The sequence below is a fragment of the Sturnira hondurensis genome, unplaced genomic scaffold (assembly GCF_014824575.4).
Source record: "Sturnira hondurensis isolate 20B ecotype Veracruz unplaced genomic scaffold, ASM1482457v3 Scaffold0008196, whole genome shotgun sequence".
Lineage (NCBI taxonomy): Eukaryota > Metazoa > Chordata > Mammalia > Chiroptera > Phyllostomidae > Sturnira > Sturnira hondurensis.
This window is the reverse complement of record NW_028080827.1, coordinates 4,389,427-4,404,125: the sequence shown is the minus strand read 5'-3', so window position 1 is coordinate 4,404,125 and position 14,699 is coordinate 4,389,427. Positions and strand designations below refer to the sequence as shown.

At 39.8% G+C, this 14,699-nt stretch overlaps 1 protein-coding gene across 3 annotated transcripts in view; it reads left to right on the top strand.

Moving 5' to 3' along the window:
- CEP152 (centrosomal protein 152) overlaps positions 1 to 14,338 on the top strand; it is a 93,169-nt gene extending 78,831 nt beyond the window's left edge. For 2 of the 3 annotated variants that reach the window (XM_037054586.1, XM_037054587.1), the window contains exons 22-27: positions 1,540 to 1,707; positions 6,731 to 6,827; positions 8,065 to 8,168; positions 10,326 to 10,482; positions 10,724 to 10,827; positions 13,122 to 14,338. In XM_037054586.1, coding sequence (XP_036910481.1) covers positions 1,540 to 1,707; positions 6,731 to 6,827; positions 8,065 to 8,168; positions 10,326 to 10,482; positions 10,724 to 10,827; positions 13,122 to 14,089 — 1,598 coding nt within the window. In that variant the 3' untranslated portion in view covers positions 14,090 to 14,338. The remainder of the gene's footprint in view (positions 1 to 1,539; positions 1,708 to 6,730; positions 6,828 to 8,064; positions 8,169 to 10,325; positions 10,483 to 10,723; positions 10,828 to 13,121) is intronic. The other variant, XM_037054588.1, reaches the window with a different exon arrangement.
- Positions 14,339 to 14,699: the final 361 nt, after the last annotated feature.

The window sequence follows — 14,699 nt, the reverse complement described above, 5'->3', positions numbered from 1 at the left end:
CCTCTTTGCCTTTTATGACACATTTTTGAGAGGCACATTTTCCACTCTCCAACATCTTCTCCCCCTTCCCCCAAGGCTTTTACCAGAACTTTCCTTATTTTGGGTTTGTCTAATGTTTCCTCATGATTAGGTTCAGGCTGTGTGTTCTTGGCTGAGGCACCGCGTAGGTGATGTGTTTCACATCTGGAGGTGCACAGTGTCTGTTATTGGTGAGGTTTGTGTGAGCACCTGGTCAAGGTGTTGTCAGATCGTCCTCACTGGGTTCCCCACCCTTGCAACTGATGAGCAGTCTGTGGGGAGACACTTGTAAGGCCATGAAAATATTCTTCTTATATTTAGCAATCATTATGGTGTTACCTGATCCAATCTTTATTGTGGGGGTTGCACAAATTATAATTTTTCCAACTCCAGTCCTTCCCCCACTTTTGCCAGTTGGTACTTGGCATGTTGTTATCATCAAGAATCCTCCCCTCCAGTTTGTTTGTGTAGTTGTTTATTTATTTGTTTGTCCATCTACCTGTCTACTTACTAACTTGCCTACCTATCCATCCTTCTATCCATCCACCCCATTATTGGTAGGGTCATTGGTATGACTCATGAATTTATTACTGTATTTAACAACTTTCAAATTGCCCCAGATTCAGCTCGTGGAGCCTCTTCAAACTGGCTCTTATGTCCTTTGACATGCCTATACTTTTCAGTAATTTCTGACTTTCTGGCACAGCAAAGTACTTCAGCCTCATCTCATATATACCCCATTCCATTACTGGGATCAGCCATTTCTTGAAGATCCCAGGTTCCTTTTAGTGGGGAATGGCATTCAGTACTAAAGCCTGAGCATTATTTTTCATAGCAACTTAAAGTTGATGGTATTATTCAAATTTATATATTAAAATACTAAGTCTCACAGAGGTTAAGTAATATAGTCTGAGTCACACAGCCAATAANGACTCATGCATTTATTATTGTATTTAACAACTTTCAAATTGCCCCAGATTCAGCTCGTGGAGCCTCTTCAAACTGGCTCTTATGTCCTTTGACATGCCTATACTTTTCAGTAGTTTCCGACTTTCTGGCACAGCAAAGTACTTCAGCCTCATCTCATATATACCCCATTCCATTACTGGGATCAGCCATTTCTTGAAGATCCCAGGTTCCTTTTAGTGGGGAATGGCATTCAGTACTAAAGCCTGAGCATTATTTTTCATAGCAACTTAAAGTTGATGGTATTATTCAAATTTATATATTAAAATACTAAGTCTCACAGAGGTTAAGTAATATAGTCTGAGTCACACAGCCAATAAGTAGTGGGAATGCGATTTAAACCTGGGTCTCTTCCTTAAGCACTATTCTTTCTCCAGTTACACTGTAGCCTTTAGTTATGTCATCTGGTTTCCCTCCCTCCCTCCCTCCCTCCCTCCCTCCCTCCCTCCTTCCCTCCCTCCCTCCCTTCCTCCCTCCCTTCCTCCCTTCCTCCTTTCCTTCCTTGTAGCTCTCATTCTAAATATATAAAGATTTTCTACTATTTAATTTTTGCAGATAAGAAAAAGACCCCTGAAATTAAAGCTTCGTGCTGTGGACACTGCTTCCAAGAACTTGAAAAGGCAAAGCAGGAATGTCAAGATCTCAAAGGAAAACTGGAGAAATGCTGTAGGCATCTTCAGCATTTAGAGAGGAAGCACAAAACTGTAGTGGAAAAAATTGGAGGTTAGCATTTAAGGTAGCACTGCTGCCACTATAAATCTCTTTGATCCTTGTGGAAACGTTCGAACGGGCGTTTTAGTTAATGTAGGCACAGATTCTTTGGGGGGATTCATGTACACTAATATGGACCTTATTTTTACTATTACTGAACTCAGAAGCGGAAGAGGAGAGGAAAACGAGAGCTCTGAAGAAAAGGTCACATTCCTTTCTTCCTATTTTGATTGAACAGACACTGAGTGCCCAGTATATGTCAAGCAGAGTTCTAGGCACTGGAGATCCCACAGTAAATACATCAGATGAAATTCTAGTTCCAATGGAGATGTGCGAGACTGCTGTCTTCCTTCAAGAAGCTTGTTATATCAAGTGAGGGGAACTAAGCACAGATTAATAAATAACTGCAGCATTGAGTGCTATCAGCAGAAAGTTCATGTAAGCTGGGAAGAAAATATGTTAATTAACTCTTCCTCCTATTACAGTTAACGAATGCTTGACTAAGCATCGAAAGATGAAGGTCTTTGCCAAAGACGCCAGCATTCTAGGTGGAGGGAAAAGACATGAACAAAGGCATATGGGTCTCATTGGGCCTCCTTCTAGTCCATTTCCACAGTGCTTTCAGGGAATATTAAAACGGGTATCTCCTGCTGTTTTCTGCTGTCCTTGTTAGAAGGGAAGCTGTGGGGCTTATGCGGGTGCATCCTCTTACCTTTCACTACTCACTTATATCCCATGCTCTGTGCTCTTTACATTTGAAGCAGTTCAGATTCCTGAACTGGGCAGGAATTTTCTTTATCGCTAGATCTTATATACGATAATGTTACTATGTCCTATACTGTACCCTCTCATTCTTTTGGCCTGACCCTTTCATCCTTGAAGACTCAACTGAGAAGATGCCTTATCTGCAGAGCCCTCCTTGATTTTCCCAAATCTGGGTTAGGTGGTCCTCTCCTGTGTGGCCCCATAACCCTTAGCTCCTCCTCTGTCACCATTCGGTATTCAACTTTATGGTTACTTGACTGATACCCTTTCCAACTTGTAAGTTCCCCGAGGACAAGGAATGTTTTGTGTTGTTCACCCTATTGTCATGGTGCCCACTACATACCAGAATATAGTAAATGTTTGAATGAATGAAAGACTGAATCCTTTGGTTCCAAATAATTGCATCATCAATAAAAGACCAGATGGACAGATTTCCTTTTTCCCCCGCCGTCACCTCTATGGCTTGCCTGGAGAACAACAGTCACTTGCTGGGTTTTTGCTTCCACTCTTGCCCCTCCTATCTGTTCTTCATCAGGCAGCTAGAACAACCTTTTAAAAAGTAAATTGTATCATCATAGTCTCTTATGAAAGCCCCTAAGGGGCCAGATGTATTCCTTATTAAGAAATACAAATACTTCATTGAACAGAGCCTAGAAATCCCTTTATGATCCAGCATCTCCCACCCCCTCCAGCCTCATCTTTTCCTGGCCCTCTTACCCTATTGTAGAGTCACGGCATGGATTTCATCGTCTCTTCTCTCTGGTTCTCTTTACATTTTCTCCCTCTACTACAACATCCGTCTTCCCATCCTGGTCCCAATGCCTGGCTAACTCCTCCACGTCTGTCCCTCAGGCATTACTTCCTCAGCGAAGTAATCCCAACCACAGACTTGAAGAGGTTCTTCTGTCGGACACTTCCCACCCTCCCTGCAGTTTCGAAGGCATTCGTCATCCTTACAACTATTGATTGTCTGTATTCTCTTTGGGACTTGGTGATGGCCAGGACCAAGTCCTGTCCCAGCACTTGGCACAATATCTGGCATCATAGCACACTTTGTAAATACTGTTGACTAAGAGAATCTATTTACCTACTGCCTGCTAAGTCTACTAAAGATAGATAATAATAAATTTAAGGCAAAAAGCATTTAAGAATTTTGTTTTATTTTATTTTTATTTTTTTAGTATATTTCATTGATTATGCTCTTACAGTTGTCCCATTTTTTCCTTTTTTGCCCCCCTCTGCCTGGAATCCCCATTCCTTCCAGAAGTACCCCACCCCCCACCTTGGTTCATGTCCATGGGTTGTACATATGTGTTCTTTGGCTTCTCCATTTCCTATACTATTGTTAACCTCCCCCTGTCTATTTTGTACCTATCATTTATGCTTCGTATTCCCTGTGCCTTTTCCCTCATTCTCCCCCTTCCCCCTCCCCACTGATATCCCTCCATCTCATCTCCATTTCTATTATTCTGTTCCCATTCTAGTTTTTTGCTTAGTTTGTTTTTTTAGGTTCAGTTGATAGTTGTGAACCTGTTTTATTGTTCATAGTTTTGATCTTATTTTTCTTAGGTAAGTCCCTTTAACACTTCATATAATAAGGACTTGGTGATGATGAACTCCTTGAACTTGACCTTGTCTGAGAAGCACTTTATCATCCCTTCCATTCTAAATGACAGCTTTGCTGGATAAAGTAATCTTGGATGTAGGTCCTTGCTTTCTATCACTTTGAATACTTCTTGCCAGACCCTCCTTGGTTGCAAGGTTTCTTTTGAGAAATCATCTTATAGTCTTATGGGAACTTGTTTGTAGATAACTGTCTCCTTTCTTCTTGCTGCTTTTAAGATTCTCTCTTTATCTTTAACCTTTGGCATTTTAATTATGATGTGTCTTGATGTGTTCCTGCTTGGGTCCAGCTTCTTTGGGACTCTCTGAGCTTCCTAGGTTTATATGTCTATTTACTGTGCCAAATTAGGGAAGTTTTCTTTCATTATTTTTCAAATAAGTTTTGAATTTCTTTCTTCTTCCGTTCTTCTTCTGGCCCCCCTATGATTTAGATGTTGTTCCATTTAAAGTTGTTCTAGAGGTTCCCAAGCCTCTCCTCATTTTTCTTCTTCTTTTTTTCCTTTTTTTGAACTCTTATTTCTTCTTTCTTTTCCAGTTGAATATTTATTTCTTCCTCTTGTTCCAAATCATTGATTTGAATACTGGCTCCTTTCCCTTTACTGATGGTTCCCTGTATATTTTTCTTTATTTTACTTTGTACGGATTTTACTTCTTTATTTTGTGGCTGTACTCATTTGTTTCTCTGAGCATCCTGATTACCAGTGTTTTGCACTCTGCATCTGATAGGTTGTCTATCTCTGTGTTGCTTAGTTTTTTTTCTGGAATCTTGTCTGTTCTTTCATTTGGGTCATATTTTTTTTTCTCCTCTATTTGGCAGCCTCCCTGTGTTTCTGTGTATTAGGTAGAGCTGCTTTGACTCCCTGTCTTGGCGCATCTGTTACGTTGTAAGGGGAAGAGCCTCAGGTATTTGCCAAGGTGGTGCAACCTGCTTTGCTGCTTTGTGATGCTGTATGTGGGGGAGGGTTCAGAGAGGGGACAGTGCCGCTTGCTTGACTCTCGCCTTGTTTCCAGACACTTCTCCCACTTTCTGTAAGTGCCTGGTGCCCTTCTAGCTGCTGCTGATTCCCAGAGTGGGTGGGTCTGCATACATTCTAGCTTCCTGTGGGTCCTTTAAACATACTCTCCTGTGAGACTGGCAGTTTATTCTGCCACCCCGACCTCCACTAGTTTTTACAGCCAGAGGTTATGAGGCTTTATTTCCTGGTGCTGGAACCCCGGGCTGCATAATCTGGCCTGGGGCTGGGGTCACTCACGCCCCAGTTGTCCCTCCTGGTTTTTACCTGCCACACAGAAATGTGGAACCACCCATTGTGCATGCAGCCATGGCTGCTACCTTGCCTGCACCACACCGTATCCTCTCTGCCCCTCCTACCCATCTGGATGAATACTTCTTCAAATCCTTGGTTGTTGGACTTCCATACATTTCAATTTTCTGACAGTTCTGGTTGTTTTTTGTATTTAGATTGGTCTTATCTTTCCCATGGTTCTGCAAGGAGGTGAAATAAGTCTATCTACACCTCCATCTTGGCCCTCCATCTGGGCTTAAAATTTTTGAGAAAAAAAATGTTAACAATTATAGTTCCCATAGTGATTGCTTAACTATTTAGTTAATTTGTCCAATTGTAGATGTATATAAAGTGTAGCTACTATAAAATTAAATGAAAACCTCAAATATCTGTTTTATATAATGAAATGACAGGGGCAGTTGGAAGGGATTATTATTTATAAATAATACTTAGCACCAAACATTGTGATCATGAAATTGGTATTCTGCACAGTATTTTTTGAGGCTTATATCTTCTGTAATTTGTGGACTTAGAAATAATACAAGAAAGTTGGTACTTAGCTCAAAATAATGGCTGATAAGAGAGCTCAGGCAGGGTCAGAATTTGGTAGTCATGGAAAGTCATTCGATAGTTTAATTTCAGTATTTGTCTTAATGTAAATTTGTCGATAATATTTTCACTATTGTGGTTGCTTCCTTTTTGTTTCTTAAATTTCTTTTCCACTGTCTTGGTACCACTTATTGGAAAGTGATGGGGTGAGAGTGAGTGGCTTAAAAATATACAGTTAACATCAGTCACTAGGGGAATAGAATGAGTCATTCCCCAGTTGATGGGGCCTATTGAGAGGGTTGAGAGTGGGGTGCATGAGGTCACCCCATCAGTCTCCCTCTCTTCTCTAATTTTAAAGTTCAGAGAATTGAAAATCTTACTGTGATTCTGAAAATGGCACGTACGTAGGCTTATTTTTAAAAAATGTTTGTGTTGAGGTGCTTGTTCAATGGCCATTATGATCAGAGACTGTACACGAGGCTCCGCAGGAAAGAGGGAATCAGGAGACCTTGCAGTTTCTACAGAGCTTCAGTTCAGCTGCCAAACAGCACTCATGCGTGTGAAACTATTGGAGACCTATTCCAGGGCCGTGCGTGACCAAAGGAGAGTGAAGATGAAGCGCAGACTCCAAGGGCTGAGAAAGCAGAACAGGGAGTGGCAATGCGAGGGCTCACCAGGGAGTGAATGGCAAAGGGAGCAACTGGAAATTCTGCAGTTTCCTGTGTAAAACATTTGTGTTGGGAGCCGAAAGAAATGGGAGACTGAGGAAAAAGGAGATCCCTTGATCAATATACTATGAACTTCTTTTTCAGAAGAGAATAGTAAAGTTGTTGAAGAATTAATAGAAGAAAACAATGACATGAAGAGTAAATTGGAAGAACTGAGAACACTTTGTAAAATACCACCAAGGTATGCTTTTACTATTGTAAAGAAATTGTTTTTGTCTAAGTATCTTTAAAATGTTTTATATTAATCATTTCAGTAATATACCAAGAATATCAGTTTTTATTGTTGTATCATCCTGTGCCAAATAACAATGTTTTGACTAATGATGGTGTTCATATATGAGAGTAGTCCCATAAGATTATAATGGAGCTGAAAAATTCCTATTGCTAGAGACTTTATAGCTGTTGAGATACAGCACATTATTCATGTGTTTGTGGAGATGGAGATGCTGGTGTAAACAACCCTGCTGAATCATATAAAAGTATAACATGTACAATTATGTACAGTACATAACACTTAATGATAACTGTGTCACTGGTTCATGCCTATCGTGTTTCTTGATTTTATAATTTTGTCTTGTGCTTGATTTAGCTCTCATGTAGTTTTGTCCAGTGACCTGCTGTGCAGGCTTGCAGCCTAGGTGTGTCGGAGGCTAGACCATCTAGGTTTGTGTCAGTGTGCTCTGTGATGTGTGCACAATGACAAAAATAACTTGATGACACATTTTCCAGAAGGTATCCCAATCATTAAGTGGTACGTGACTCTACTGCATAAAGTATAAAAAAATAAATCTTCCAAAATCCTGTTCCTGGGAGATATCCTCTGTTAACTCCTTGTTTTATATCATTTAAACTCCTTTTTATACACACATCATATGCACATGTTTTAAAAAAATTGAGAGTGTTGGATAAGCTCTTTTGTAAAATTTTTTATTAACTTTATAAGATAAACATTTTCCTATCTCATTAGATATTCTGTATACTTTTCAGTAGCTGAATAGATTTTTCTCATGTGAATTTACCATGACTTATTTAAGTAACCACAACTCTTAATATGTTTTCATGACCTGACTGGTGTGACTCAGTGGGTTGGGCATCATTCTGCAAACCAAAAGGTTGCTGGTTTGATTCTTGGTCATGGCACATGCCTGGGTTGCAGACAAGGTCCCTTGTTGGGGGTGTGTGAGAGGCAGTCAATTGATGTTTCTCTATCTCTCTCTTTCTCCCTCCCTTCCTCTCTCTAAAAATAAAATCTTAAAAAAAATAAGTTGTTTTCAGTTTTCTCCTTTATAACAGATTCTCAAATGTGAATTTTTAAGCACATTTAAGTTTCTTTTGTTGGAATATATATGGATAGATTTTTTTCAAGTGAATTTTTTCACTTAACTGGCTGTGTTTTTGCAATCTTTGTTTGCGTTTAGGTCGTTGTCAGAAGGGGCCATTGAAAATGCTTCCCTGGCGTGCCATCGGGGGGCCTTGGAGGAACTTCGCGGGCAGTACATTAAAGCAGTAAAAAAAATCAAGCGTAAGTCCCTAAAGGGATTCCCAAGATTTTAAGATGGTTTGGGCCTTTTTTGTTACTAACAGTAGTAATTTGGGGGAACTTTTCAAACTACCTTGTTCTGGACTTTTATCAGCTTATATAAGAGATCAATTGATATCTTTCCTAATTAGATAGTATGGGATCATTTTGCCCAAGTAGTATCTTTTGGAAGTGACATAAGGATAGAGTTACTTTTACTGTATGTTGTTGATTATTTTATTTTTTGGACACTGATATTGAACTAAAATTTTTATAATTTATTCATCTACTTATTTATTTTTAGAGAAGGGGAAGGAAGGGAGAAAGGGAGGGAGAGGAACATCAGTGTGCGAAAGAAACATAGACTGGTTGCCTCTCATGCCCTCCATATGGGGACCTGGCCTGCAACCCAGGCACATGCCCTGACTGAGAATTGAACTGGCTACCTTTTGGTTTATAGACAGGCACCCAATCCACTGAGCCACAGCAGCCAGAGCGAAATTTCATAATCTTATACCTTAACTGATAGCAAAGAAAATGTCACATGAATTTTAAATTAGCAATTACTTTTTCCCACATTAAACTTTTAAGGACCATGGAAAATGGATCTAGTTAGGGGTCAGTCTCTTTTCTCATTATTTGGATAATGGATTCAATCATAGGTGTAAATTTACTCATCAAGTCCTTTGCAGTGCTAGGAGGTGCAGCACACCCTGCAGAGCATCTTTGGTTCTGTTTTCCCAGGGGAATACCTCCTGGTTTTTAATTACAATTTTGCATAAAACATATGTATATTCCAGAGCAATAACCAGTGTTTATATAGAAGAAATGTATATTTACCTCCTAAAATTGCATTCATTTTTAACAAAACCAGTGGAACAGGTCTCAAGTTTCAAAAGTAAGTGGTAGGTCATCAGAATCACAGGTAGATGTTTGTAAAACCTATTGAGCATCAGATAAGAGGATCTGCATCTCAGTCATTGCTTTTGCAATGACCACAAAGTCATTTGCTCAGTCAGTAATAGGTCTTACAGGGCTCCTATTACTACTAACAAGGCAATTTTTTTTGTTGGCAATCTTATTGATTGGGAAGTGAAATTTTAAGCATTTTTTCATCCTAATATGATCACTTGTTTTATGTATATATGTGTTGTTTTACATTTTAGAAGTTGGTTGAAGATTTTGTGTTGACATGTACTTTGTTTTAATTTTTCCCACTTCAAATAATTAAAAGCAGCTATTAGTTAGAATTTTTGGAGAGAGCATCTGATTTTCAGGAAAGCTTACTGATATTAAGAGGGAGTTTCCTTTTTGAATTGGAATTCTTAATATAATAGGCCTGGACTTGGTAAAAATTGTCAACCTTAACTAATGGTAGTCCCAATCAAGGTGTGTTGAGTTAAAGATAAAGGAGATTTTGAAGACGTGTGCATTTTTTTAAAGGTAAATTTCAGAAGGCAACATAAATCTCATTCCTTTCCTTGCAATAGCATTTTGTACATGTCCCATGGATGGTAAGATTGCAGTGGTTGGATACTCATAAGTGGTATGGAAAGAATTGAATACATAAAGAAACATGGGTTTTCAGATCACAAGTGAACAGAACATGAGTCTCTTCAGCTCAGACTGCTTCCTTCTGTCTTTCTTTATCCACCGTCTCTTCCTTACTGGCTCCCCCTTTTCTCTGTATTTCTTTCTTCTCTTCTTTTAGTTGGACATAATTTACAACTAAAATGCTTACATTTCTGTGCCTCATACAGGCTGGGGAAAAAGTAAGTTTATAGTTGTGAGCACATGAAACAGAGTTTATTCTTGTATTATTATTTATTAATTATTGTATTTTCCATGCAAACAACTGTAAAACCTACCTTTGCCTCACCCTGTATTTGTGGTTATTTTCTTATCTCATTGTTTCATAATATGGCAGAATTTCCGTAGGGCATATGCTATGTTTACTTAGAATTCTAAAACTATTTCTTCTCCTTTGAGTCTACCAAAATAATGATCTGAAATATTCCATTTTAATGACTGTGGGAAAGACTAGTATTTAAACTATACCTATAATCAATTAGTCTCTTAGAAAACTGGTCTGAAGTGTGCCTCTCTTGCTTCTGAAGAACTGGTAGTGAACACGCGTCTCCTCTCCCCGCTCACCGCCAGGTGATATGCTTCATTACATTCGGGAGAGTAAGGAGAGGGCTGCGGAAATGGTAAAAGCAGAGGTATTGCGAGAACGTCAAGAAACCACCCGAAAGATGCGCAAATATTATTTGACTTGTCTCCAACAGATCTTGCAGGATAATGGAAAACAGGAGGGGTAAGTGTAATCCAAACAAACATTGTGTCCTTGGAGTACCATGACGGCACGTTGTCATTTTTTAAGCATTTTCCGTAACCGCACTATTTCTCCACGATTGGCCATCGGGGGTTCGGAGAGGTTTAAATGCTGTGCTACCCTAAATGTTGGCAGAGCTAGTAGGAAAGCAGAAATCCCGGAGCTAGGGAAACTCATTTTTTCCTTTAAACTGTATTAATTTAATATTCTGGAATTCCCACAGAGCTGAGAAAAAGATTATGAATGCTGCTAGCAAACTAGCTACAATGGCGAAATTGCTGGAAACGCCTGTTCCTAATAGATCCCAGAGCAAAACTCCAGAGTCAGGTATGTCAAAATGAGTCACTTGAAGGTCTTTTCTCTCCGTTTTATTTAAAAAAAGATATTCAGTATTTTTAGAATGAAGAAGAGCAGGAAATGGAAGGAGTGAGAGGTAATTTATTAAGTTGTGTGTGTTTTTTCCTTCAACTGAAAATGTACAAAGAAAGAGTGTAGTTTCCAGTTCAAGTAGGCAGACTGAGCGAAACCATCAGCTTTCCATTGCTGCTTCCATCTCTAGAAATGATAGAAAAGATGGGAACCAACAACTATAAAAGGAGAAAAAGAAGAAATTACAACTGGGCTTAGAGAAGTTATAATTGATAGACCAGAAGCCATGAGAAATCCTGAAAGAAAGAAGACAATCTAAGACCGAAGATGGGAACCTCAGTTCAGAGCTGTCAGGATGACAACTGCAAGTGGGAGCAATACCAAGACTGGTTTGTCTGTGAAGGCGGTGTGTTACTGGAGAAGCAAGCCTAGGGAACACCAACAGGATCACTCGTTGGTGTTCTAGAACAGCAGTGACCAGGCGGGGTCACCGTCTTTCCTTCTTCTCCTCTCCCCTTTTCAGCCTCAGTGTGGGGCTGGGTCAGAGCAACGGAACAAAGAGGCTGGAAGCAGGGCCAGGGCGGTGCTCCAGGTGGCTGGCCAGCTGCGGGGCGGACTGAGAGCCGAGTGCCCAGAGTACCAGCGTTTAGGTCTTCCTGTACGGCAGCTCATTTCTTCCCACTCCACTCCCAACTCTTTTAAACAAACAGCACAAATGGCACATTCAGGGCAGCCGAAAGATAAACATTCAACGAAGAGTCATCACATATCTATAGAAAGCCAGCACCATGAAAAAAGGACACAAACTCAAAACCAAACCAAACAAAAAATGGAATTCATAGAATAAACAGCAAGACCTGAGAATGTTAGAAAAGTATAGTATTCTCAGAAAAATGTAAGAGGATACTGTAGGAGAAACTACAGTATCCTAACATTTTTACTATTTTCAAGAAGGTATAGACACTGATAACTCTAGCCATAACCAATAGAGAAATAGAGTATGTAACTTTTAAACTGGTGGGTTAAAAACTTGAAAGAAAATGTTTTCAATCTAACAGAACCCAGAAAGAGGAAAAATACAGCTGGAAAGGATGGGTAAGTAGAAGATAATTGGTTGAAATACTGGCAATCACACTAAATGTGCATAGCTTGAACTCACTTATGAAGAGACCGCAACTTTCAAGCAGTTTTTAAAAATCCTGATGTCTGTTATTTTTACAGGAAGAACATCTAAAATTCAAAATAAAGGGATGGAGGGTGACATACCAAGCAAATGTCGGGTCGATAGTAGATAGAGCTAGATACAGTATTAGGTAAATCACAGAGTTAGTATTAAAAGGGGCCAAAATTCATGATAAAGCAACAGCTTCCCAAGAAGCTATAGAAGTGGTTTTTTTCTCTACATGAAAAACAAACAACCAAAAAGAAAACAACTCTAGGATGTGTAAAGCCAAAGCCGATGAAAATACATGACAACTTTTTGGTAAACTCCTGAACAGGGGGTTTTGAACACATCTGTGGAGAGGTGGGTTTTTGGGGCTTCTGGAAAGCAGAGCTTGTTCAGAAACCCACGAGTCTGATATTGTAAATGTTCTTCACGCTGCAGCACAAAGATTGCTTGTGTGCATTTTGCCGTGGTCACGTGAACCTTGGGTAGAAGAGGGCAGTGGCATACAACAAGAAAAGCGTTTTCTAGACCTGGAGCAGTAGTGTGCACACAAGGTCCTCAGCAGCAGCAAACCATTTTCATGGACTGAGGTCACTGTGTACTGTTCGGAAATAGGACACCTCTACTTCTCTGCTCTGTGGCTGCTTTGCCTCCCACGAGATCTGATGTCTTGGCGGATCAGATCAGAGACTCTCATCACACCGTGCTGTGTTGGGGCGTAAATGTTGGGCAGTAGGGTTCCTCCTGCCCAACTTTCTTCACCAGAAACTCCATACTTGACGTCAGAACAGACTGGAAATGTTGCAGTTGGCTGTTAAAATGCTGTAACATCTAATGCAGAACATAGGTGGATAGCAATAATAATGTATCAGATTTCAATAACAAAATCACCTACCTTTATCTGATGGATATATGTAAAAGATTATTTTAAAATGTTTAGCATTGATGTATTTTCTTTGAGAATGATTAAAAAAATATGCCTCCTTTGGGAATACATAAAAAATGTAATCTTTTTCTTTTCTTTCAATGTTAATTTTCTTCAATTTTATGGTTCCCTAATTTTGTGTTCCCTTGTATGTTGTAGTACTGCCTCAGACTTCACAGATAATCGGTGTTGAAAAATCAAAAAGGAATGACACGAATCAGAATGTATCATGTCACACTGAAAGTAACTCAAACACCACGAAAACTCTGTGCGACCAAGTTCCTAAGAGAAAGGCTGCTTGTGACTTACGAACGCGGTTGGAGGAGACGGAACATGGGGACGTAAAGCTTGTGGGCCCCAAAGGGTCACATTCAGACTTTGAGTTTGGGTATAACAATCACAAACAACCAGACATTTTGCCAAGGACCATTTCTCCTGAGTTTGTTCCTTGCGAAGGGGAAAGAGGCCGAGGTTTGCACAAGAAGAAGGAAGTGGTCGGTGACGCTGGCTCTGGATCACATGTGCATTCAGCTGAATACCCTTTTCTTGGAACTTGCGGAAATAAATCCTCCCCTAGAAGTGGCCCTGGTCTTTCTGAATCCGGATTCACGCACATAACTTGTCAAGGTCCTAATGAAAGACTTGGTTTAAAAGTCTATAAGTGTATTCCACTGATGGGAAGTGAAAATGCTGCATCTGAGAAAAGCGAATGTTTGGGTGTCGAAGACGCCCCCGTGAAGGACGGAGGGGACTGCAGCGACTCCGGGAGCTGGCGCTCCAGCAGCACCCTCGGACCCTGCAGCAGTCTCAGAGGGGCACGGGAAACGCTGGATACACTAGCCGGGTCTGCTAATTTCAAACAGTTTTTAACAGTGGGTTGTCTTTCAGATACAGAGAAACATAGTAAGAATTGTCGCATTGCAGACCTGTCAGAAGAAACCATATATTCCCAGCCAGGGAATATCCGCGGGACGCTTGTCCACCCACCTCATCACAAGGCTGAGTTGGAAACGCTGAGCGGTGCAGAGCCATCTCCCACGCATCAGCAGCCTTGGAGCACACTGACCGCTCCTCTGTCTAGCCAGCAGGATAGTGGCTTTGATAGCCCCGTTGTCAATCTTGACTAATTGTTGTACAGTATTTAAGAAGAATATATTGACGAGAAAACTGGAAGGGAAGACTTCATACTGAAAAATTTGTGGGTTCTATTTTGAGATGTTTTGATGACATCTATCATATGAGTAAAATATTCTCATAAAACTACTTGAGACATCACTGTTGCCTTAATCTTCTGAAGGACTGATTGTGTAATCTGTTTCTGTGTGGCGTTTGTATTCGGTTGCTAAACTGTCTATTTTTTTTACTTATGAATTAGCTCTCTGCAGTGTTAAATTATTTAAATAAAACTTGCATATGGCCTATAGAATTGTTATGAATTATTTTGTAATTCATGATATAGAAATGTTCTATTGACATTATGTTTCAAATTCATCCAGAAAAAACATAAACACTGGTGATTTGTATGTATGATCAGCCAAATTTAATTTTTATATTGGCCATGTTTAATAAGGCTATCTGTTGAATATGTAGTCTAGACATACTTTTCCTGGAAGTATCTACTCAAAATTTTGATCCTCGCTTTCATTTAGTGGAAAAGAGATTTTGCAGGGATTGCCACAAATCCCTGCAAATGTGTCCTGGTTACATTTAAAAAATATTAGTATAAATTTTTTTAGT